This window comes from Nuphar pumila, chromosome 16 (assembly GCF_984573655.1).
Source record: "Nuphar pumila chromosome 16, dmNupPumi1.hap1.1, whole genome shotgun sequence".
NCBI classification, from domain to species: Eukaryota; Viridiplantae; Streptophyta; class Magnoliopsida; order Nymphaeales; family Nymphaeaceae; genus Nuphar; species Nuphar pumila.
Genome location: NC_143264.1, coordinates 4,659,188 through 4,686,036, shown reverse-complemented (window position 1 = coordinate 4,686,036; position 26,849 = coordinate 4,659,188). Strand labels below are relative to the sequence as shown.

At 37.1% G+C, this 26,849-nt stretch overlaps 1 protein-coding gene across 3 annotated transcripts; it reads right to left on the bottom strand.

Moving 5' to 3' along the window:
• Positions 1-768: 768 nt before the first annotated feature.
• LOC149812742 (indigoidine synthase A family protein) lies at positions 769-26,280 on the bottom strand. 3 transcript variants are annotated; one of them, XM_089991526.1, is made up of 14 exons: positions 26,142-26,280; positions 24,259-24,364; positions 23,463-23,573; positions 22,546-22,628; positions 19,489-19,548; positions 19,331-19,391; positions 19,030-19,136; positions 17,368-17,445; positions 6,583-6,651; positions 2,563-2,608; positions 2,346-2,466; positions 1,733-1,818; positions 1,136-1,219; positions 769-1,031 (listed from the first exon to the last, which is right to left on the bottom strand). In XM_089991526.1, the coding sequence occupies exons 1-13, from the start codon at positions 26,196-26,198 to the stop codon at positions 1,140-1,142; spliced, it is 1,065 nt and encodes a 354-aa protein (XP_089847652.1). In that variant the 5' UTR covers positions 26,199-26,280; the 3' UTR covers positions 769-1,031; positions 1,136-1,139. The 3 variants fall into 3 exon arrangements, with proteins under 3 accessions (XP_089847652.1, XP_089847653.1, XP_089847654.1); XM_089991527.1 differs by lacking the exon at positions 6,583-6,651; XM_089991528.1 differs by lacking the exons at positions 6,583-6,651; positions 17,368-17,445.
• Positions 26,281-26,849: the final 569 nt, after the last annotated feature.

The window sequence follows — 26,849 nt, the reverse complement described above, 5'->3', positions numbered from 1 at the left end:
GATTGCTTTATCAGATCTATTTGTTGAGTGTAACCTGTCAGATTAATTCAAACTTTATATTGGACCTCATCAAATCTTGAATTTTCAGATATTATGTTTCAGACATAACTCCATTCCAAATCCAATAGGGTCTTAACAAATCCAATTGAATCCTGTCCATGCTCGGCAACAGAAGTTTCTAAACCAGAACCATTGTCGAAGAGTTTGGTATCTAGTAGCTTTACTTTTTGGTGACCACGTTGAATCAAAGGAAATGGTAGAATGAGATAGCTAGATGGTTAGGTCACACTATCATAAGGAAGGGTCTGATGTCAGAATCCTATGAGAGTTATCTTTGCTTATCAGAATTAGCAGAAACAATAGGGAAGCCATGTTTGGCTGTTCCCAGAAAATTGCAAAATTCTGCACATTTTAGGAATTTCAAGCCTGTGAGGATAGCAAATTAGGCTCCATCTGAATCATAGGTGTGTTGTGGTTCCCCAGTGCTCTCATCCCTCCGTTGTTAGGGAGCAGTGGTTGGGAATAGAATTGACAGCCCCAACACCATATTTCAACACCATTCACAAGAGGATGTATTTGGTAACTCCATCCTTAATGCCACGTTTTGGCAGAACTTTGGCAACACATGGAAATGGTGTTTCCATCTGAATACAAGGGTTTCAAACAGAGACTTGATAAAGAGAGTCTTGAAACTTGGCTAATGTTTGTTGAAGTCAAAAGAACCACATTTTGGGCGAGAGAGAGAGAGAGAGGAATTTACAGTTGACATTTCTTTTCAAGTCAAGACAGTTGATTATCGAATTATAAACCATGTACACAGACTCAAGATGCAGGCTTATATTGCCAAGTCACAAGCTATGTAAAGCTGAATCTCGCACAAAAGAACAAAATATGGAGTTTACTTGAACTATGTTCCTTATACCTCAGTTTACAAACCATGTAACACTTCCCAGGAGATTCTAACAGTTGAGTCAAACCTCAATGAATCCAGAACCCTTCCCAGTTATTCTTCTCTCTGATCAAACCTGTTCCTGAAAACGTACATGATTATGAATAATGTATGAGTACACCCATGAGAGAGAGAGAGAGCAGCTTTGTGGCGGTGGAGAGAGGGATGAGGTGAAAGAAAGAATACCATCCTAGCATCCCTTTCTTAAACTAGCAAGGGCAGCAGCAATCTTTGCCCCAATACAAGCATTGTTTTTCACAAGTGCAATATCTGTCAATTTTAGTTAAAGAAACAGCACAAGAAAAAGAAATAAAGGAAAAAAGATTGCTAACAAAGAAGATTCAGGCCTTTTTTACCAAAGTCAATACCCATTAGTAATTTAAGTTTGAATGCAAAATTATGACAGCATGACTTTTCATGTTATTCAGATAAAAGAAAATTGCAAATATCATGATGAAGCAACCTTGTCAGTGGCAAGTTGTCACTGTCAAAAAACAATGTTGATAAGAATTATACTACTAAAATTTCTGATGTATTGATGGCCATGATAATCCATTAGATTAGAATATAGCTCAAGTGGCAATCTCTTGCTAGACAGAGAAATGTCCCAGCTTTTCATTAAGGCATCCATAAAATAGCAAGACAATGCATGTTCACTAGAAATTAGGTCAAAGAATTTCAATGGGTCTTTTGATCATCTTACAGAATTTCGATAAGACTTTAAAGTTTTAACCTCATTTTGATTATCATCAGTCGAATAAAAGCATGTGATGAAAAGGATACTTGAAGCCAGTGAAGCTCCACCTGTGAGTTCATTTACTCGAGCAAGCAAGAAGGGTGTAGCTGCATTGCCGATAATGTTTTTGTCCCTGTAGGAGTGGGGAAGGGGGTGAAGAGAAACTGTAAGACTTCATTTTAACCTCTTTAAATGTCAAAAACGCCGTAACTGCTACCACCAAAAAAAGTTAATGTCAAGCTGCATCATGCACATTGCTGTATATGCTTACGCTGCGCACACACACACACAAATTCCTTTTTTGTTTGTCCCTACTTCCCTTCCTTTCACTCATTATGTCCAGTACAAAACCAATCTGATCCCTTTTCATTTCTCAATTTTCAGATTTTTTTTGCCTCTTCCCACATCTTTTTGCTTTCCAGGGCCAGTCTAAGTCACACACACACACACACACCATCCTTGACTCATCAACTGATTTCCATCTACTCTACCATGAAACAGTAGCTGTAAGGTACAGTGGTGGCCAAATTGTGATATTATATATATTTTCAGGAACACTATAGAAGGATATGTTACAGAAATGCACAAGGATTATCCTTGTGATGTAGACCATAGCAGAAGAATACTAGGTGGAGGACAAACTCCACAACAGAGAAGTACCTAGCTTCTTCCAGCGCTCTCTTTATCGCAGACTCTATCAGAGTGCCTGAAGCTGCATGAGCTTCGGGAATAGGAACACCAATCAAAATGCCAGATCCCATGCCAAGTTTGCTATTTTCATCTGCAGTCCATCATTCAAAGATTAAAAAGAAAAAACATAAAAGAATGAAAAAGAGACTGGAGCTAGTTTCCAAAATACAAGCCGGTGGACATCCACCTATGAGCCTTGCACAGTCCTCAGGTGTATCTACACGACAAGGTGCCTACACATTCAAAGAGCAGATAAGGTAAGAACAACCAGCGAGTTTCATTGTCTCGGTTCATGTACCAAAGTTGAAGCCTTCAAAGAATAATTTTTAGGATTTTCTGTATTTTTCAACGTAATTTTTTTTTAATTCAGTTTCAACAAAACCAAGCTTAGTTGGATCCATCCTTGAGTGGGTCTGGATCCAACCAATGCTTGTTAGGTCCATTAAGGGCTTGAGAATAAAGACCCGCCCCATTAGCTGCATGAGGCAGCACCTTATAATCCCAAGGAAGGAGAGACAAGTCTCTCCTCTTTCCAGCGTCTTTACAAGTAAAAAGATAGGTAAGAATAATTTTAAATAGTTTGACTTTAGTTTATTAGGATAGTTTGCTTTTTTATTCAATATTTTAGTTGACTAGTAGTAGGCGTTGGATAATGAGTGAGATTTAATTAGAACCCGCGTCCTTGTTTCTTCTTCTATAAAAACGAACCCCTTCTAATAGTTTATGATACGAGTTGTTTAATAAAAAACATAAAAAATTTGGAAAGTCTTATTTTTCTTTTGTGTGTTTTCTTGGTGAAAAACGCTAGAGAGAATGAGAGAGTGTGGGTTGCTGAAATGTAGGCTTGGGTGCAGGACCGTTCGAGTTCACCATCATGTACTATCAATTGATCATCCATGTGTTGGTTGACCCATGCTAAAGTCATTTCGTTGTGGAACCCTTGATCGGTTTCTATCGTGATATGTGCTACCAGATTGTTTTAATGACCAACGATTTTCCTAACAAAAGATTACCCTTCGACATTGATTGTGTTACGACTAGCCACTTGTCGTTGCGCGCTCTAACGTTGTCCGTTATGGGTCCCGATTGTTGTTATCATTTGGTATCAAAGTGTAGGTTGTTGAGTTTCTGACATGATCTACAGTGTGAAGCAAAGATGGAGCTGAAACTGCCCCAACAATTTGCGTTTGACCCCAGGCATGATGCATAGATTGCACGTTTTAAGGATGAAGCGAATCAACCCTGAGAGTCTGATGCAGCGAGTTTCTCTATGTTGGTTCATGTGTCAAAGGTTGAAACCTTCAAAAAATAAATTTTAGGATTTTTCTTAATTTTTTTATATAATTTTTACCTTTTTTTAAAATTCAATTTCAGTAAAACCAAGCTTAGTTGGATCCAGCCTTGGGCGGGTTGGGATCCAACTAATGTTTGTTATAACATTAAGGGCTTGAGACTAAGGACTCACCTCACTGACTGCATAGGGTGACACCTTATATTTTCAAGGAGAAATAGACGAGTCTTTACTCCTTCCAGCGTCTTTCCAAGTTGAGAGGTAGGTAGGAATAGTTTTAAAATAGTTAGTTTGACTTTAGTTGTTTAGGGTAGTTTGCTTTTTTATTCACTATTTTAGTTAAGTAGCAGTAGATGGTAGATAGTGGGTGAACTTTAATTAGAACTCACATCATTGTTTATTCTTATATAAAAATAAATACCTTCTAATAATTTATGATATGAGTTTAATGAAAAACATTTTTTTTTAAATTCTTGAGCGTGTTTTTCGAGTGAGAAATGCTAGAGAGAATGAGATAGTGTGGGTTGTTAAACTATGAGAATGGAAGCAGGTCAGTTCAAGCTCACCACTGAGTTCTATTAGTTGATCACCGCGTGTGTGTTGGTCGGCCCTTGTTGTAGCCACTTCGTTGTGGAACCCCTGATCGGTCTCTATCGTGTTGTGTGTTACCAGATTCTTGTTTTAATCTACTGGTCGACGATTTTGTTAACAAAAGACCACTTTTTGGCGTTGATCATATTACGGTCAGCTACTTGTTGAGTGATCTAACATTGTCCATTGTGGATCTAAAGTGTCGCTATCATTAATGATGGCAAAGGGTGGTCCTTCAGCAAAGTCACTGGCCAACAGGTTAAAACAACAACCTAGTAGCACGCAACACGATAGATACCGATCAAGGGTTCTACAACGAAGTGGCTCTAGCATATGTCTGTCAACACACACGCGATCAACCGATAGCACTCGATGGTGAGCTCGAACCGGCCTGCACCTAAAGCCCATAATTCAACAACCCACAATCTCATTCTCTCTATCGTTTCACCTGAAAACCGCACAAGAAAGAATAAGATTTTCTAAAAAAAATATTTATTTTTCATTAAACAACTCATATCATAAACTATTATAAGGGGTTCATTTTTATAGAAGAATAAACAAGGACGTAAGCTCTAATTAAAGCCCAACCATTATCCAACGTCTACTACTAAATTTAAATATTGAATAAAAAAAAACCTAAGCAACTAAAAGTCAAACTAATTATTTTAAAATTATTCTTACCTACCTACCTACCTCACTACTTGGATGGAAGAGAGCCTCCTAGGAAATATAAGGTGTCGCCTCATGCAGCTAATGGGGTGGGTCCTTAATCTCACGCCCTTAAAAGTACCCAACAAGCATTAGTTGGATTCAAACCTGCCCAAGGTTGGATCCAACTAAGTTTGGTTTTGTTGAAACTGAATTTAAAAAAAAAGTAAATTTTACATTAAAAATGAAAAAAAAAAAACTAAAAAATATTCTTAGAAGGCTTCAGTTTTTTTACGCGAAATGAAGCAGTGAAACTCGCCGCATCAGACTCCCGGGATTTGATTTGATTTGCTTCATCCTCGAAGCACGTAATCCATGCAGTACCTCCAAGGTCAAATGCAAACTGTTGGAACAATTTTAGCTCCATCTTCACTCTATGTGTCGAACTGAGAAGCTCGACAGCCTATGCTTTAATATCAAATGATAGCAAACGTCGAAGCCGCAACGGACAACATTAGAGCGTGCAACAATAAGTAGTTGGACATAATGTGACTAATGCCGAAGGGTGATCCTTCGTTAGCAAAATCGCTAGCCAGCATGTTAAAACAACCTGGTAGCACGTGGCACGATGGGCACCGATCAGGGCTTCCTCAACGAAGTAGCTCCAACATGGGTAGTGAGCTCGAATCGGCCTGCACCCAAGCCCACAGTTCAGCAATCCACGCTCTCTCATTCTTTGTAGTGTTTCTCACCAAGAAAACATGCACGAGAAAGAAGACCTTCCAAAAAAAATCATTAAACTCATTCATAAACTATTATAAGGGATTCGTTTTTATAGAAGAAGAAACATGAATGTGGGATCTAATTAAATCCCACCAAGTATCCAATGTCTACTACTACTCAATTAAAATATTGAATAAAATATTAAAAACAACAAACTACCTAAGCAACTAAAGTCAAACTAACTATTTTCAAGCTATTCATACCAACCTACCTATCTCTCTACTTGGAAAGACGTTGGAAGGAGGAGAGACTCGTCTCTTCCTCCTTGGGAATATAAGGTGTCGCCACCATGCGGCCAATGAGGTGGGTCCTTAGTTTTAAACAGAGTTACCGGAAGCGCCTATGTAGCAGGGGAAACGCGCTTCCCTGATACGCATTTCGAAAGCGTAAAACGTCGCACTTTCGAAACGCGTGGGAAAGCGTCCCTTTTTTTGGGGAAGCGTGCTTCCCTTTTATGGGAAGCATGTTTCCCTTTTATGGGAAGTGTGCTTCCCTTTTATGAGAAACGTGCTTCCCATTTATGGAAAGTGTGTTTCCCCCACGCTTCCCTCTTCTTCTTTTTTTCTTCTTTTCTCACTTCAGGTTCGCTTCCTAGGTCGCTTCTGAGACGGTTCGTGACTCACTTCTAAGTCATCCCACGCTTCCCGCTTCCTAAAATTTTGAAAGTGCCTCGCTTCCCGTATCGCTTCCCGCTCCTGCTTCCTCGACTGGCAACCATGGTTTCAAGCTCTTAATGGACCTAACAAACATGAGTTACATCTTAGACCCACCCAAGGCTAAATCCAACTAAACTTTGTTTTGTTGAAACTGAATTTAAAAAAAAAAAGGTAAAATTTATACAAAAAATTAAGAAAATTCTTAAAAATTATTCTTCGAATACTTCAGTTTTGGTACATGAACCGAGGCAGTGAAACTCGCTGCATCACTTGTACAGTCCTCAGGCGTATCTACACGACAAGGTGCCTACACATTCAAAGAGTAGATAAGGTAAGAACAACCACACAAGCACATGAACGTGCAGGATGCCAGCATATATAAAAATTGTGCCAAATCATACAATCATATGCAATACATCGCCAATAAAAGGTTTTAAACTGCTTCAGAAAAAAATGGTTATATGTTGTTAAGCGAACAGAAAACATCAAATTTAAAGAACACAATGAGGTTAATTTAACTAAACCAGCACGACACTGTATTAAAAGACCCTTTGTGGAGAAACACCACTAAGGAGACATGGGCTAAAGAAAAACAGTTAATAGCATGTCCCTGGCCTTCTGCATTCTCCACATCCTTGAACCATCAATGTTCTCAAATATTTAGTGGTGATAAAGCTATACATTATTTGGGTATTTCTGAAGGTACTGTGTGGTCTTTTTTGTTGTTTTTGCAACCTGGTTCAGACTTGTGAAAGTAGTAAGACATGGAGGTTTCTTGAGTTTATGAAGCGTGGACTCTAACAAAATCACCATAAATGAAATGCTTCCAAGCAGTTTAGGTGAGGACATAGGCAGACAGTTTTGGTTCTGAGCACAGCTGTGAAACGTATAGGCCTCTTCCTGAATAAGATTAGAGATTCGTCAAGCAAGCGGTATTAGGAAGAAGGGGATTGGTTGAGTTCAATGTTATTAAAACGCGCCTCAAGGCGAGGGCCTTTGTGCCTTGAGGCGCAGGCATAAAACGTAAAACCATCGAGGCGTACGCCTCATACACTCTGAGGCATACGCCTTGAAGCGAGGCGAGGCGCGCCTCAGGGTAAGGCGTGCCTCATGTTGCTGGTGGGCCTAATTTATCTATCGCCCCTCTCTCTCGTCTTTGTCTCTCCCTCTCTCTCGCAGCCCCTCTCTCTCTCTCTCTCTCTCTCTCTCTCTCTCGTCTCTCACAGTCTCTCCCTCTCTCTCACAGTCTCTCCCTCGCTCTCTCGTCTCTCGCAGTTCCTCTCTCTCGTCTCTCACGTTCTCTCCCTTCTCGGCCTCCTCCTTCTCGCCGGAAGCAGCCGCGACGCCGGCAACCTTTGCCAGACCCCAGGTAACCCCGACCCCCTGCCTCCCTCTCTTCAATCTCTCCAGCATGCCAAAGGTTCGAACCTCAAATTAGAAACCATTTGGGGTTCAAACTTGCAACGTCCCAACACAACGCCGGCAGCCCCCAAAAAAAATTTATTCCGGGGGGCGCTGCCCCCTACGACCCCCCGCCCGCTGACCGCGCAACGGGACCCGCGCAGCAAGGAGCCCCCAGACCCCCTTACTGCAAGGGGAAAAACTCTGAATCTTTGCATTGTAACTATGTCTTTTATTTCATAAAATTTGTTTATATTTGAATTGACCTTATGTATTCACATTCATTGAGGTCGGAGTTGCAACTTCAATGCTTACTACATGTGTAATCTGGTAGGGTTTACTTAGCTTTGCCCATGATCTGTTATTATTCACATTGAATCTTTGTAAGTCAGCCCATGATCTGTTATCATTAACATTGAACCTTTTCCCATTTACTTAGCTTTATCATTCACATTGAATACATTGTTAGTTTTTTCTATATTCTCCTTTTAGTGGCAAGCAATTCAAATTGGTTCCTAAATAAAAAAATTTAAACTAATAATTTTCTAGTTCTCACTGACTTCATGTGTTTGTGTTTCCATTAGTTTTCAATTTATATATATTGATTCTTATTGAATATGAATCTAATTTTTTGTATTAATATATATTTTGTTATATGTATTTTTGCCATTGAACAATGGGAAAAGATGTAGGATGGGATCATGGAGTTAAAGTTTCAAATCACACTAAAGATCCCAAACTCGTAGGACATGTAATTTGCAATTACTGTCATAAATAGACTACAGGAGGCATCTATAAGTTAAAGCATCACTTAGCTGGCACAAAACATGGTGTAAGCATGTACGAAGCAGTTCCACCTGATGTGAAAAGATTTTTTCAGAATCAACTAAAGGATCAGAAGCAAAAGAAACAAGAGGAAGAACAAAACAAGTTGGATATCGAGAGAAGTGTTTATTTTGGATCATCAACCGGCGATAATATGAATAAAGAAACTAGTGGATCATGTAGTGATGCAAAAACAAACACAGGTACTCCTATGGACCTCTTTGTGAATAAAGAAGCACGACAAACCACAATAAACACTGCTTTCAAAAGGGATGAAAGAAAAAATATATGTCGTGCCATTGGTAGATTTTTTTATGCAAATGCCTTATCATTTAATCTTTGCAATAACGCATATTTTGGTGCAATGGTAGAAGCTATTGCAAATTATGAGCGAGGATTTAAACCACCGTACAAAATTTTAAAAGAGTTCAAAAATGAATGGCCAAAGGTTGGTTGCAGCATTATAGCAGATGGAAAAGGAAGAAACTTAATTAATTTTCTTGTGAACAACTCATCTGGGACAGTATTTTTAAAGTTCGTTGACATCAGCGACATGGAAAAAACTGGTGCAAATTTGTGTAAGTTATTTGAAGAAGTTGGTGAAAGTAATGTGGTGCAATTCATTACAAATAATGCACCAAATTATGTGGCAGCTGAAAATGTTAACAGCAGAAAAAACATGTTTTTGGACACCATGTGCAACGCATTGCTTGGATCTTATGTTAGAAGATATTGGAAAGATATCAATTTTTAAAGATACAGTGGAAAAGGCAAAAAAAATTACAAGATATATTTATAGTCATGCATGGATATTAAATTTAATGAGAAAGTTCACAAAGAAGAAAGAACTTCTACGTCCAGCCGTCACTCGTTTTGCCACAACATATCTCACGCTTCATAGTATTGAATATTATAAGAAAGAGTTAAAGTCAATGTTCTTATCTTCAAATTTTAGATCATCTAATTACTATAAGAAATCTGATGCTAAAAACATTTCTTATATTGTTCTTAATGATCATAAGTTTTGGGTTGTCATATCATATGCAATTAAAGTTACACTGTCTCTCATGAAAGTGTTGCAATTAGTTGATGCAGATGAACCTGCTATAGGATTTTTGTATGAGGCAATGGATAGAGCAAAGGAAGAAATTGTTTCAAACCTTGACAAGGTTGAAAGAAAAAATAAACCTATTTGGGATATCATTGATAGACGTACTTGCAACTTCATAAGCCTTTGCATGCAGCTGCCTATTATTTAAATCCACATTTTCATTATGCTGACAATTTCAACCCGGATAGAGAAGTGATGAGTGACTTTTATGATTGTGTTGAAAAATTGGTTTCTGATGCAAATATTCGGTTGAAAATTACAACACAAATCAATGCATTTAAAAAGGCAAAGGGATTGTTTGGTAGAGAGGTAGTTGTTACAATAAGAAAATTAAAAAGTCCTTGTAAGTTTGCAATTATATTGTTATTTGTCAATATTTTTTTATGTTTTTTTTAATTATGATATTCTTAATATTTTTATCAATTTTTTATTGTTTTATTTGAATGCAGTTGATTGGTGGAGTTTATTTGGGCACAAAAATCCTAAGTTGATGAATCTTGCAATTCGAATTCGAAGTTTAACGTGCAGTGCATCGGGCTGTGAGAGGAATTCGAGTACTTTCTCATTGGTTTGTGACTTTATATTTTATTTTTGAAATACATTTTTATAAGTTTAATTATCTTATAATTGATTATCAATGATTTGAAATTATAGGTACATACAAAATGAAGGAATAGACTTGAACAAGAGAAGATAAATGCATTGGTTTTTGTATTGTAAAATATGAAATTAAGAGAGAGAAATATAAAGAGAAGGGTTACCAAAGACCTTATATGTCTAGATCATATAGACTCAGACGATGAGTGGATTGTGGAAAAGGAAGATTCAGTGTTGCCTAGTGATCCCAATTGGTTGGAGGATTCATGGTTGGATCCGAACTTCGACATAAATGCCATTGAGCATGTGCCTACTGAAAAAGTTGAAAGAAAGGAGCCTTTGATCTCCACGCTTACCTGTTACAGAGAAAAAGAGAGAGAGGGGAGAGAGAGAGAGAGAGAAGAGAGAGAGATTTCAGAGAAAGGGGTTTCAGTCAATTATCGGTTACACCTCTCATTCTATTAAATGTATTAAGTGAATAAAACTAGGGTACAGAAATACCCCTTTAAACATGTTAGTTTACATATACACCAATTGGGTCTGGACCCGATCCAATATATAAATGGATCGCATCAGACATATACAGAGTGATTACTTCTTTTCAGCCTCTCTCAAGTTGTGCATGGTGTTGAACCATGTACAACTTGCTTTTCAGAAACCAAAATTTGTCCTTCGTCAACCCTTTAGTGAGGATGTCAGCAACTTGTTCTTCAGTTGGCACATACATAGGCTCAATCTCTTTATCTTCAACCTTTTTTCTAATAAAATGTTGATCTATTTCAATGTGCTTTGCTCGACTATGGTGGATGGGATTGAAGGACATGTTGATGGCACTTTGATTGTCACACAGCAACAGTGACCGAGCAATCGATTCTCCCATTTTTGTTAGGAGATGTCTTATCCATGTAGCCTCGGCCGTGGCAGTGGCCATGGATCTATATTCAGCCTCAGTGCTCGATCTAGCAACCGCCTTTTGTTTTCTACTGCTCCAGGATACCAAGTTTGGCCCAATGAAGCTGCAATAACCGGATATTGATCGTCGTTCGTCTGGATCACCCGCCCCATCAGCATCAGCATAAGTGACGATCTCATGGCCCTCATGGCCCCCGCCTGGATCTAATTCCCTTTTCTTGTATACCAACCCATCACCAATTGTACCCTTCAGGTAACGAAGTATACGTTTGACTGCCTCCATATGTGACATATGAGGTTCATGCATAAACTGGGATACCTGATTAACCGAATATACTATATCAGGTCTAGTAAAAGTCAGATATTGCAACATGCCAACTAAGCTGCGATACTTAGTGGGATCTCCATATATGTCCCCTTCCTTTGAACTCAGTTTCTGATGAATGACACTTGAAGTTGTTAACGGCTTACAATTTGTCATGCCTGCTCTGTTGAGAATGTCCAACGTGTATTTGTACTGAGTAAGGGTGAGTGTATCATTTCTTTTATCAACTTCTACCCCAAGAAAATATCGCAGCTCTCCCAAATCTTTCATCTTAAATCTCTGATTTAATAACTTCTTCACCTGCTCAATGTGACTTTTACAGTTCCCTGCGATGATGATGTCATCTACATATATTAATAGGAAAGTAGTGACTCCTTGTTCATTGTGAATAAATAATGAGTGATCCAGAAGGGACCGAGAGAAGCCATGTCGTTGTATCTCTAGAGAAAAACTGTCGAACCAGGAACGAGAGGCTTGTTTCAAACCATAGAGTGCTCTCTTTAACTTGCATACATATTTTTTGGCTTCTCGTTCTGCATATCCAGTGGGTTGTTCCATATAAACTTCCTCTTTTAAATCCCCGTGCAGAAATGCATTTTTTACATCCAACTGGCTCAATGTCCATCCATATTTAATAGCTAGACCCAACACAATGCGAATGGTCCCCATTTTAACTACAAGACTGAAAGTTTCATCAAAGTCTTGGCCTTCTTCTTGTGTAAATCCCTTGGCTACAAGTCTAGCCTTGTACCTTTCAATGCTCCCGTCTGGTTTATACTTTATCTTGTACACCCATTTTGACCCAACAACATTTTTGTTTAGTGGCCTCGGTACAATCTCCCATGTTCCACATTCATGTAGAGCTTCCATTTCTTCATTCATTGCTTCTACCCATCTTCTAGAGCTCGCAGCTTGATAGAACATGAGGGGCTCATCCTCTTTACTTATGGATGTTAAGAACAACTGAAAATCCAATGAAAAATTTTTATAACTTACCCACCTGTCAAGTGGATGTCGAATCCGTGAGGATCTTCTGATATCCATTGTCTGTGAAGATGAATCCGTACTTGTACAAGAGACGAATGAGGGCTCTTTCTCTCGCCGGGTGTACACAATACCTTTATACCTTGCTGGCTCCAAGACATGTGGAACAGTTTCTTCCGTTTGAGTTTCATTTGCTGATTCCTCATGTGTCTCCTTCTGACTGCAATTTTCTGGACAGTCTACTTTACCATTGGAAAAAAGTTCTGAATTTAACCATGGGTAGTATACCTCAATGTTGGGGCTTGAGTTATCAGCATGAAGGGTTGAATTAGCATCCTGAGCATCAAAGTTCATCTCATCGAAGATTACATTCCTTGATATCTTGACACGCTTACTCAGAGGATCATAGCACATGTACCCTTTGTAGTCTTCTGCATATCCTATAAACCTGCATTTTAAGGCTTTATCTTGGAACTTGTGTCTGAGTGAGTTGTCAATGTGAACATAGCAAACAGACCCAAACACACGTAATGCATGGTAATCAGGTTGTATGCCAAAAAAAGAGAAATATGGTGACTTGTTTTCTAAGATACTCATGGGCAATCGATTTATCACATGGACTGTGGAGTGAAAAGCTTCAGTCCATAATGATACAGGAAGATTGCTCCCGTGCATCATGCTCATTGTAGTCTCTACAATATGTCGATGCTTCCTCTCAGCAATCCCATTTTGTTGAGGTGTATGTGGGCAAGACACTCTTCTCTTTATCCCATTATGTCGAAGGAAACCAACAAAGTCACTCGAGGAGAATTCACCTCCTCCATCACACTGGAAATTGAGAATGTTGGTAGAGAAATGATTTTGAACAAAAGAATGAAATCTTTGGAACAATCCAAAGACTTCTGATTTATGCTTCATAAAAAATATCCAAGTATAACGTGAATAACTATCAATGAAAATAAGATAGTATTTACTGCCAGAAAGAGAAGTAATTGGGGCAGGACCCCAGACATCTGAACAAATGACCTTAAATGGCCTTGAAGCTCTTTTATTGATGGAAGCAAATGGTAAGACATGACTCTTACATAAAAGACAACTAGAACACTTGGTATCAACAACCTCTGAACTCAGACTGGACTTAGGAATAAAATTATTCAAGACAAGTTTTTCAATAAAATGACGACCACAATGGCCAAGACGACTATGCCAAAGTCTTGTCTTATTACATTCAGAAATGTTAAATATAAAATCAGGATCAAAAAATTGACGTTGGTGAGGCTTCAAGGATGAATAGTCGGAATGAATGGAGGAAGGATCTTCTTGAAAGATATACATGTTGCCCCATCGTTTTCCTTCAGCGAATGTCTTCCTCGTGCGAAGATCCTTGACATAAACAGAAGAGGGAGTAAATTCAACTGAAGCATTGGCATCATCAACAAGTTTTGAGACAGAAACAATGTTCTTTTGAATATTAGGTGCATGGATGACACTTGGAAGTTTAAGAGAGGACTTTGACATTGGTATAATGGCATTTCCAGTATGTGATTGAGTAATGAGATCCATCTCATGTGACTATGCTATTCTTACCAACATAAGGAGTAAGAGTCAAGAGTTTACCTGCATCACCTATGACATGAGTAGATGCTCCAGAGTCTACATACCAAATTCCTTTGTCATTTTGCTTCATATTCAATCCTGCCAAGGCTGCCAAGAGCAACTCATTTACTTCTCCATCCTTCCTAACCTCTGCTTGTGGAGCTTTCCCTTTGTTTTGAGGATTAAACCAACAATTTGCTTTAATGTGCCCTTTCTTGTTGCATAGAAAACAAGTGGGAATGGGTCTTTGTCCTTATATATTGGGTGTCGGAAGTATGCCACGACCTCCATAGGTGTTTCTCCCTTAGCCTCCTTTTCCTCGAAAAGAACTTCCTCGTCCTCGGCCATAACTCATTCTCATAGCTAGCACATCTTGTGTTCCTGAATTCCCATGAGAATCTTCAGAAGATCCTTTCAGAGCCATCTCATATTGCAATAATTTCGCACGAAGATCTTCAAACTTTGGAAGTTCTGGTAAACATAATAAGGTAGTCGTCATAACATGATAGTCTGACCCCAATCCACTCAAGGTTTGTTGTACTTTATCCTTTTCACTGACAAGACACCCAACAACAGCCAGTTGGTCCATGATGCCTTTCATTTTGTTCAAGTATTCCATAACAGACATGGAATCTTTTTTCAGCATTTGAAACTCTTGCTTAAGAAACATAATTCTTGCCTCAGAAATTTGTGAATATGTTTGAACTAACTCATCCCACAGTTCCTTGGCCGAAAAATCATCAGAAAGAGCAATAAGGACCTCTTGTGAGAGAGTTGAAGTGATGTAGGCCACTAACGATTGATCCATCTTCATCGAAGCAACATATTCTGGGTTCTTGTGAAGAACAACAGATTGTTCTCCTTTATCGTCGGCCTTTTCCTGCGAGAGGAATTCTGGAGGCGGTGGAACAGATCCATCCAGATGACCAGAGAGGTCCTGACTCTTTATAAATGGAATGATATGTCTTTTCCAGGTTAAGAAATTGGAGTTATTCAATTTTTCAGAGACTAGTTGACCGAGAAAGCTTGAGGACAGACATGACTGCCCATGAGAGAAATCCATTTTGAGAAAACCTGGACTGACACTTAGGTACATCACAGTAGAGGACTCGGCTAACAGGATTTTAGGTATATCACAGCAGAGGACTCGACTGACAAGACACTCGGCTGACATTTAGGTATTCCACAACAGAATATGGGAGATACACAGCAGAAAAACTTCGTGATGCACGAAACAGCAGTTTCAGAATCACGAACTCAGAAATATTTTTTTTTTCAGAATCACGAACTCACCGTGAAATACTTTAGATACACAACAGAAATACTTCCAGAACCCACGAAACAGCAGTTTCAGAATCACAAAATCAGAAATATATTTTTCAGAATCACGAACTCACCATGAAAAACTTCCAGAAAGGGTCGACTGTTATCGTGAAAGGGTCGTTTCAGAATCACGAACTCACAGTGAAATACTTCCAGAAACACGAACTCAGCAGAGGGAATATTTTCAGAAAGGGTCGACTGTCACCGTGAAAGGGATCTGCCTTTTTTTTTACCGTGAAACTGAGCCACCGTGAAGCCAAGGCAGCTCTTCACGCACAGTTGTCACGCTGCTCTGATACCATGAAAGAAATGAGCCTTCGATCTCCACGCTTACCTGTCACAGAGAAAAAGAGAGAGAGATTTCAAAGAAAGGGGTTTCAGTCAATTATCAGATGCACCTCTCATTCTATTAAATGTATTAAGTGAATAAAACTAGGGTACAGAAATACCCCTTTAAACATGTTAGTTACATATACACCAATTGGGTCTGGACCCGATCCAATATATAAATGGATCGGGTCAGACATATACACAGTGATTACTTCTTTTCAAAAGTCACTTCACCTCATGATTCACAAAGTGGTTCTAGGCAAGTCAGGTCTTCAAGAGATCGAGGTAAAGCTATATTCCTTTTACCTTGCTATGAATATAAATGCATTTTTTTAATTACATATCATAAATATTTAATACATGATTTTTTATTGAAAGAAAAAGAAAAGCAAAAGAAGTTACCGAGGACATGGGGGAAGAAAGTGCAGATGATGAAGAGTCAAAGAATGAAGATGAAGGAGAACCAATTTATATGGATTCCTCAAATGAGGACATTGAAGACTTAGATATTAATGATGACGAGACACAAGAAGAGCCTAGGCCCTAATTCATATTATAGAGCTATGGCCATTTATATGTTTTTGGGGTCTTTGAGTTGTAATTATGAATGTTAACACTCTCATTTTGAAGAGTTTTAGATAAATATATTAACATTTGGTTATTAATGTTAACATGCATTTTCTAATTATAACATGATGTTGTTAATGTTAATTTTTTATTGAATGAATGCTCATATTTTATTTCCTAGATACTTACATAGATCAAGTTGTTGCATTAATGTTACTTTTACATGTTAATCTCATATTTTTTCCATATTTATTTGAGATTTTTTATTTTTTGTTGGTTGTTGCTTCATCAATAAAGCATTTCTTATTTATTTATAATTTTAGATAATTTTTATAGTTTTTTAAGTTTTAATAAAAAAAAAATTGAGGCTTACGCTTTGCGCCTCGCCTCGAATTTTGGTGGAGCGCCTCGCTACGCCTCAACGCTTTTCACAACACTGGTTGAGTTGCATGAGGTTCTCAGAATGCAATAATTTCATCATGTGTAAATATGGATGAACTAAAGATGTAAATTATTCATGATGAAATTATCAAGATTCCGTGGATCAACATCCAATATAGAAAAGTAAATAACTTTATGAAGGACAAGCATGCTATCTTAAGCACTACTCATTGTGATTATTTATATAATCCACTTGTAAATTCAAGCTTGGCTTGAAATCTCCCATTGTCATTGATCATTTTAAATTATTAAATCAATTGACTCAAAAAGTCTAACACAGGAAGCACTTTGGCCTTCATCTTATTTTAACCTAAAAGCGATACTTTAGAAATGTACTAACAATAATCACAAGCACAAGGACATATAAATTATTTAAAATCAGATGAAGCTCTTGACAAGAAATTTCAAATTCTCTGGAACAATAATGATAAACATTTTATTCATTGTGATACAATGAAAACTTGGCCAGGCATCCACAGCATTGAGTTACATATTCAGTAGGCAATAGAAATGTCCAATAGATTCCTCACCTGCTTTTATTTCAAATAACACCATATTATTTCAGTTTTAAAAGAAATGAAATATCAAAAACCAGGTTTGAGGACTACAACCTGACAACCACTTGATTCAACAAAAAATGCAGGAAACTCATGCGTCTTATATGCAGCAACAGTAACACCTTGTGTTTCCTACAGTTGAAAGAAGCACCGTTAATCTGAATATAATAGAAAAGGGAAAAAATTATTTGCATAAATATATTTATAGTGTCGGTGCACATGCATGTGCATGTGTTTTGTGTTTGTACTTCATATGCATTACTTATAATGTTGCATCTGCAACAAAAGAATGCACTTCCAATGTTACTGCATACCTGAATTTTTTAATTTACAGAAAAGAAAGAATGACTTGCAACCACAAAACCCATCTTACATCCCACTGTTATCATCCTTCTCTCAATTCATAGCAATTGCAGGAGTCCCCTTGTGAGGGCGGTAATTGAGAGCAGTGACTAATTTTAAGGCTTGATTTCTCCTATAAACTTGAGGTCTTCCAAGGGGAGAATGTGTCCAACTGCAAGGGCTTTGTGCAAGCTCCAATTTCAGGGAAGTACTAGCAGCAATCATTATCTTCTCTTTTTGACAACTATAAGTGAAAGATCAACCTGTTTTTGGTACAATTTTCTAGAATAGCTCTCACCTTTCCAAAAAACTCATTACGTGACTTTCTTGTATGTTGAGCTTTTAATGCTGAATGTTCAGCATTTAGTTATGAGAAATGACCCCACCATGACATATGATACGTTTAGCATTTAATGTTTGAGGGCATGCAGAAAAAGGGCCACATGTCACGTTCTCGTAAAAATAGCATATATACATATGGGTTAATATTTGGTGCTATTGAAGGCATGGAATTAATGAGTATGGTTCATGATCTTCTCATATTTTTTAGATTTCTTTGTAGATCAGACCTTATAGATGTGATCTACAAGGTTTGTTTAGTATAAAATGAGTTTTGAATCATGTGATTGTGACATGTAGGCAGGTTTTTAAGGGCTTCAAAAATAAATGACCCACAATGCACTAAAATTTCAAGACTTAAAGTCATATTTTTAAATCAAAATAACACGATCCAAGGTTTGATCCTTAGCAAACAAACCATACTGAACATATCTATGTGTTCACATTGAGTTGATAAAGCTTGAACCTATGATTTCTAGCTGAATAGGTTCATGCCTTCAATAGCATCAAATCTTTACATTACACCCACACCCACACATAATATAGAGTATGGTATTGAAACGCATGGTAGTACCCTTGATTTTCATAGATCTAATCTCCAAAAGCAAAACCCAACCTTTGGATCATATGTTTAACATGCTCTTTTACTATTTTCATGTGTTAAAGTTGCCTGCAGTGTTATGTTTTGTAAGCCATCAATTCTTTACCATCTTCAAGATTGAATCTTATGGAATATTGGATATGATTAGAGCTACAAATATAGTAAATAAGCAATGTTAAGCACATCTATATGGTTAGATCTAACGTTTGGTGTCAAGATCCATTCAAACAAGAGAGTGACCACCATTTGGTATTGTAGTTTCAGAACCACAATAGATTTTCCCATGTGTGTGTGCGTTTGCACAGATAGGTTATATCAAATCATGTGTATAAGTAACATGAAAAACATAAAGATTTCCAGTAGAGATTATGAAATTATGCATATCCATTAATAGATTACCATCAAGTCACAGATCAGGCTAATGCTGTACATACCAAGTATTCAAGGGTCCTTGGAATGTCAAGAATTGATTTTATACCAGCAGAAACCACCGCCACTGAAGTTCTTCCAAGCTCGGTTAGGTCAGAAGAAATATCCATTGCTACATGCATGTAACAAATGATAACATGAATTTGATCTAATACTCTGCAAATTTCTTAATAATAAACTGGTAGCAAAAATTATTTTGATATCAGAAGAAAAGCCAGCCTTAGGAAAAATGAACCTCCAACTTTAAAAGCATAAGTTATCAAACTGATAAACGCCTAAATTGAGAGAGAGAGAGAGAGCACTTACTACTTTCTCCATGCCTATGCACACCTCCAATGCCTCCAGTGACAAAAACAGGTATGCCAGCCTTCAAAGAAGCTTGACCAAGTTCACGACAAAAAAGAAAACATTTACAGGAAAAGGGAGCTTACAAGGACAAGACGCAATTACATGTTAGTTATTACCTTGGCAGCAAAAAACATGGTTGCAGAGACAGTTGTTGCACCATTAGCCCCAGTTGCAACCTAACAGCCCATGTACACAACGAAGAAATATGTAACCAGTAAGTAAGCATAACGCAGAATTGTTTACCAATTTAGAGAATCTAGTGAACCTTGAGGTCAAATATTAGTCACTAAATATTAGCTCACATTGCTCTAACTGCAGGAAAAAATTTAAACAAGGGCATCATCTAGATATTCTTACATCCCTTCACGTAACACTGAAAATTTACCCATCTACATAGATAGGCTCTAGAAGTTTATATGATGTTATGATTGGATCCACCAAAGTAGGACCCTAATCATGCTGGCTCAGATCTAGAACTGAACCTAGTCAGGGCTGATCCAACAAGATGTGGATTGGTAACCTCTCTAAGTTCTGGTCCAAGCATGTGAAAATCACAAAGAAACTGCCTAAACTTGATTGATTGGATGAGAACCTTACATAGAGAACTGGAGATCTATGTGGATAGGAGTCCTTCCCAGGGTTAAGTCTTTCCCCCTCTCCAGGTGATTCTTGCCCCTGTTAGTTCCACCTTCTCTCCTTCCCACCTCTACATGAATAGCTTGAACCCTCGGGAGGGAGTTGGAGTCCCCTCCATTCAATCCCCTTATGCTAACTTTAATTTTCTTGTGTTAATCAAGTTAGTCTTAGTAACATGAGTTGTGTTTAGTGAAGGGTTGCAAAGTTGCCTGTGGTCGCCTATACATCATGCCTAACTCAATTATCCAGACAGATCCATACCTGGACCTATTCAAGTTGGTCAAATAGGCTGAATGTCATTGCAAGTTGCAACCTAAGTTTGTTATACGAATGGCCTAGGTTGCTAGAGGGTTCAAGCCCTCTGATCGAATGGGTGCTTTGTCCTTGGAACATGTGTAGAAAAATTAATGCAACACAAGAAAAGTACATGCTTGCATAGAGCAATCTCCATTTTCATTTTTCTTCGGCCAATTACTTGTATATGGATGTGTTTTATATAATTTAATTATAGTAGTGATTCCCCATAAGTCTAAAGAACCAATACAAAAAAACATCATCACTGACCCATATTTATAAATAGCATAACCACTATGGGAGGCCTATAGACTTTTTTTGTGTCTGCAAACCAGGACGATACTGACACCCAAGAAGTGACTACAGGATGGTTGAACCTTTGCCACATTTCCAGCAGTCTTTCACTGTTCTGTTAGGAAATCTAGCCAGACTAAAAAGTGCAGAATACTTCTCAACCAGTGTTATGGTATTAAGCTGCCTATCAGTCCAAAATTTCAAGGAACCACCCCAGCCAAGTTGAGGCTTGACGGAGTATTTAAATTCTTCCCAAATTCCTGTCCAATCAATCCATATACCAGAGTCCTGTTTCCAGATACTATTCAGAACCCATCTCCCTCGGCTATCCTCCAAGTGATATTTGTTTTTTATTACTCTGGTCCACGGCTTGATATATTTGCATAAACTCCACCACCATCATGATAATAACATTTTATTGATGATGTTTAACCCAGTGTTGTAAGTATCATTACTTTAGGGGAAAACAAGACAATACACACTCGTATCCGTACCTGTATCGGGTGTATTGTACGATACACCCCCCTTATTGTACCGTATCGTGCGATACGTATCTTTTTTTTTAGCGTATTTCATAAACTTGGTTATTTTGTTTTTGTTTATATAATATGAAAGTATGAGTCTTGTGACATTGTTCTTCTGAGATATGCATGCAATATTATTTATGATTCTATATTAGTTGATGTTTTATGATGTCTTGTGTAGCTAATAGAGACATAAATGTGATTTTATGGTTGCATTTTGTGCAATTCATCATTGTTTCATGTGTTATGATTTTTTTAGAATTTTTGTTAATTTTTTCTGTTTTCTTGATCTTTTTTTATTTTTTGGAATTTTTTTATTAAAAATTTATGATACGTTTATCATACGATATGATATGGTGTTACTTTGGCCCCGACTGATACGGATAACGATACGATACTTACAACCATGGTTTAACCTTTTAATACCCAAGCCACCCCTATCAGCCAGTAGTCAAATTCCAATTACTACTAGATTATGCACCAGTTCTATTTACATATCCTGCAGGTCTCTACCCAACAAAAACACACATATCCCTATGGGAGAGATGCTATGTTGTCACATAAGCATAGAAAAACTAATTTATGTAAGACCACCTGACCTACCACATATTTACATGACAGCTAACTTTTCCAATTATTACATTTAATCACCTGGCTTTTCATAATACACCTCAAACAACTGACCAGAGCATGATGTTAACTTTTTAAACTTTACTAATTGAGTAACATACAAGGGATTTTTGTCATTTTAGTTGACCAAATCATGGTCAACTGAACAACCACTGGTGGAAATTTCAAATGGTTAAACATGATAATAGAAAAATTAGGTGGTTATGAATAAATAGGTGATAAAACAAATGGTTTTTCGTAATTCACTTAGAAAATAGCTCATGTCTCTGCACACAACAAATCTTCCAAGTTCCTTATAAGAAAAAACAAATTTTCACCGAGATTTTCATGGGTTTTTTTTATTTTTTCTTAAATTTCACCTAATGGATGTGATCTAGATGCTTGGTTTTATATAATCAGACTCTTGGATCATCCGATTATGATGCATAAGGACCTTTTAAGGCTTGAAAATCAATGGCTCAGAATTTTCATAAAGATTCAAGCATCCAAAATTCACATTTTTTTATCAAAAATACATGATCCAACAGTTAATTCCTAGCAAATGGACCATGCCAAATACATCTGCAGGGTTGGATTTGCAAATAAATTGTCAGAAATGCCTAGTTCACACTCCGGTTCACATATCTTCAGTTAACATATATTCTAGTGACCCTTAGTTCAAGAATACGTTACTTTAGAAAATTTACATTTTGCATGTCAATATTAAAACCAAACTTTGGTAATACAACTGAACCAGATAATAGACAAAAAGAAAAGATGCAACAAAAATAGAAAGAGGAGACTGTACCCACTTACGATATAGGGGATGTCCCTGCGAGCAGTCTTGCGAACTTTAGTGCCAAGCCTTGCAAGTAATTCCAACTCTTCATGATTCAAACCTGAAAAGCAAGAATAAATGCATCAACAACCAATACCAATGCCCCCAAAACTAAAGAAAATGATCAAGATTTTAGGACATTTCATGTTTGACATAAACTTAAAGATGATAAGATGCTCAAATTGTTAACCAAAGTTAAATATCTTAACATCAAAAGCAACCTTCACTTTCCTCATTTTCGTTAGACGTAAGACACAGTTATAGCATTGTAGCTCAACCCAACATGTATACTAGCAGACCAAAACCTGGTATGTGTCTAGATGATAACTCACCACAATATTTTGCACTTCTTCAGTAGAAAAGGTGACACATCACACAAGCACATGCTCTCCAATGCTTTCATATAAAAAAAATCAAGAACATAAAAGAAAACCTAGCTTTCAAGGAAAAAGAATTAACATCTGTCAAAACCTCAAAGGTAGTTTAAACTTATAGAGTTTCATGGAAATCATATGGAAAAATATCTTGACGTCGATAGTGATAACATATTAGCCAAAACTCATATTCAACTAATCAAAGGATTCAAAATTAAATGGCACAAAATAGGAACCCCAAATATGGATGATATAAAAATAGAAGTCATATCATTTCCCATTTCATGTTGTCCCACAGAGCACACAAAAAAATAACAGATTTGTGACCAACAATGATAGTTAAATTTATTGAGACTACAAAGACGGATTAAGAACTAAAATCATGGTTCTCTATTGCAAAAAAAATAATAGAGAAATCATGACAAGGACAATCCTAAAAATAAAAAATAAAAGAAGCACTTCAGAAATATTTTAAATAATACAGAAATACAACTCTGTGTAAGTAGGATTTCAGGGAAGACCTATGCAAGGAACACCATTGAGTATAGCTATTGTTGCAGGAACAGCTCCATTATCTATAACAATTTTTTCAACCTCTTGTGCGGTCTCCAGATTTTGTGGGTATGGCATTCCTGCATTGATAGAAAGCAAGAAGACAAGGTGATGAAACAATGAGTTTGACAAACAACAGTCAATAGAATCGAAATGTTAGTATTATCTTATTCATGATACAACATACTCAGCAACTGAAGTGAATACACATACAACTTGCATATTTGTGCATCACGAAGACATGTGATCTAAAATGAAGCCTCAGTCTTTCATGCATCCCAATATGGAGTAATAAATATTTGTCCCTTTCATTAACTGAAACCAAGCCTCAGTCTTTCATGCATCCCAGACATATGGAGCAATAAAGACGTGTTCCTATCATTAACAACTAACACTACAACGTAACAGAATTGAATTACTGCCATAGCTTCAAAGTTTGAGGACATCATACACAACTACGCAAGTTCATGCACTCTTATAATAAATGCAAGGTTCTACAGGCTAACATGCTAGTGAATCAGATCATTCACTCTCATAGTTTTCAATACAAAAGTAACAGAATGTTAGCTGAAAGACAATTCAAACTCAATTGTTGTGCACCTGAAAGAATCAACAGATTCAACCTCAGTTTCCACAACAAACAGAATCTTTGAGTTTGCCAAGTAGCATAGTATCAAGAAAGCTACTCCCCTATGATTGCCCATGAAATGAAAAACCTAATTTAAGTGCATGCTAGCAGTATGTCATATATTTATTTAAAAATACCATGAGAAATTATTGTAGACTCCAAGGCAACAACCGGAAGCCCCCGTGATAAGGCATCAGAAACTATTGGTGCTACCTTTAACTTTATGCTGCTGATGTCCACACCCTGTCAAGGTCATTATTCACCATAAGAAAAAAATATATGATATATATATATATATACTTTTCTGGTCTACCACCAGCCTACCAGGCTTTTGAAGGGTTTTTCCAGATGTGTTATATTTCTACATGCTTGATTTTATACGAATCGACTCTTGAATCGTCTGATTTTGACATGCATGTATGTTTTCATAAGGTTTAAAAATCGACAGTACAAGATGTTCATAAATATTCAAGGCTTAAAAATCATATTTTTTATCAAAAAAACATGATCCAAGTGTTATTTCCTAGCAAATCAATCATGTTGAACACATCTACATGGTCAAATTGGCAAAAAACAACCTAAAAACACCCATTTTCTCATGATAGGCTAGAGGTAGGCTAAAAAAGTGTTAAGAAACTACAACTTTTCATATATATAGGGCTTATTTAACATTAAACTAGTTATGTTTAACATTAGTTACATTTAACTAAATTAAAATGACTAAAATACCCTCAAAAGAATGGCATTTTTGAAAAGGCATGGTTACTTTTTGAGGTATTATAGATCTTTTGAACTTGGAGGAAAATGAAAAGGCAAACACCTTTTCCAAAAAAGTAACTTTATGAATTTATTTAAGTTACCTTTTTTACCTCAAAAAGTAACTATGCATTTTTCAAAATAGCATTCTTTTAAGGGTATTTTAGTTATTTTTACAAACCTTAATCTATCTAATGTTAAATACAACTAGTTTAATGTTAGATAAACCCAATATATATCTATATATGTCACTAGAATATCAGAACTACCATGTGAACTGGGCATTTCCAACACCTTTTTTGTAAATTCATCCATGTCAATGTGTTCAGCATGGTGAATTTGATAGGAATCAACTGTCGGACCATGTATTTTCAATAAAAAATATGATTTGTTTATGCTTGAATATTTGCGAAGATTATGAGCAGCTGATTTTAAAGCCTTAAAATATCGTGTTTATGCAACACAATCAGATTATGCAGGATGGGGTGCTTATAAAACCAAGCATGTAGATCACATAAGTACTGTTAGATTTAAGAGAAAAGAACAAAAAAACATGAAAATCATGGTTCCCACCATAGTTCTCCTATTCTAGTGACTATGACTACATTTATATGAGAGAGAGAGAGAGAGAATTGCCACACTCAATTGAATAAGTACTCTCAAGTAGAAGCCACTTTTTTTTTACATTTTATGATTTGACTGTGGATCAAGCCCTATGGATTTGATCTACATGTCTTGTGTAGCCCAAAACGGCAAAAAAGGGAGGTTACAACATAGGGGTTGTCCACATTTTACCCCGCTCAATTCAAAGTACAATTCTTAATAAACTAGCCACTCCAAAGGCATATGCATGTTCAGATTGATCAGTTGAAGCGGACGCCTATGATTTTTTGCTAGAGAGTACGCTATGTCCTTCAACTTTATGTTAATTTGAGAATACCACAACTTCATAATTGTTTGCTCCAGTTTTCGGGAAACGAAAGATCCTGGAAACATCAAATAGTCTATCATGGCCAAGTTCGTGAGTTCGTGATCTATCCTATCACGTCACAAGATTATCCCGAGATATCTGAAGATAAAAAGGAACTTCTTTTATTCCAAACTTTTCCCGGTTTTTACCGGAGACTTATCCGCATCCTCTAGTGATCAAATCGTGCAGAGAAAAAAGGACAAACCAAAAAGAAGAAGAAGAAGAAAGATGTGGGAATTTCGGGGGAGAAGGAAAGAACAAGAGAGAAGAGGGAATAGAGTGAGAAAATTTTACCCTCTCTTGTTGGAAATGGCCGTTGATGGTAGCGATTCTCGACACGGGAGACGACATTTCCGAGCGTTTCCGCAGTTTGGGAGGGAATCACTAGGAGAGGCTTTTCTAGGGTTTTGGTTTTCTCAGGGAACAGCGTTCGCGGTATATTAGAAAGAGGGATCGTCCTCGGTAGTGCATGTTAGAGATGGCAGTGGACCGGGGCAAATGGGCCCCGCCCCGCCTCGCTCAGTTGAAACTGGGGATGGAGGTTAAAGTCAAAACCTCAATCCCCGCCTTGCCCCGATAAGAGAAACGGGGCTCCACCCCACTTCGCCCCGTTTTAACTGGAGATGGAGAACATGAAATGGGGATGGAGGTTAAAATCAAAACCCTTGTGAGGATGGAGGATAGGATTTTGAGAGAGGGCAGGGTGGAGCATAGTGACAAAGGTTTTAAACCGCAATTTCTTGTTTCTCAAAAACTCGTGAGAAATAAAAAAAAATTATAAAATCTCGCATTTTTTTCGGCAAAAACTTGGCAATAAAAAAATTAATTAAAAAATATAAAATTTATTTTTATAAGAAAAATATTAATAAAAATTATTTAAAAATAAAAACACACATTTTTTCATGATAAATAGCCGCTTAAAATATAAATACCGCGTTTAAATCACGGTATTTATGTTTTTTCATAAATCTCGTGAGATTTTGAAAATCTCGCGAGAAATTG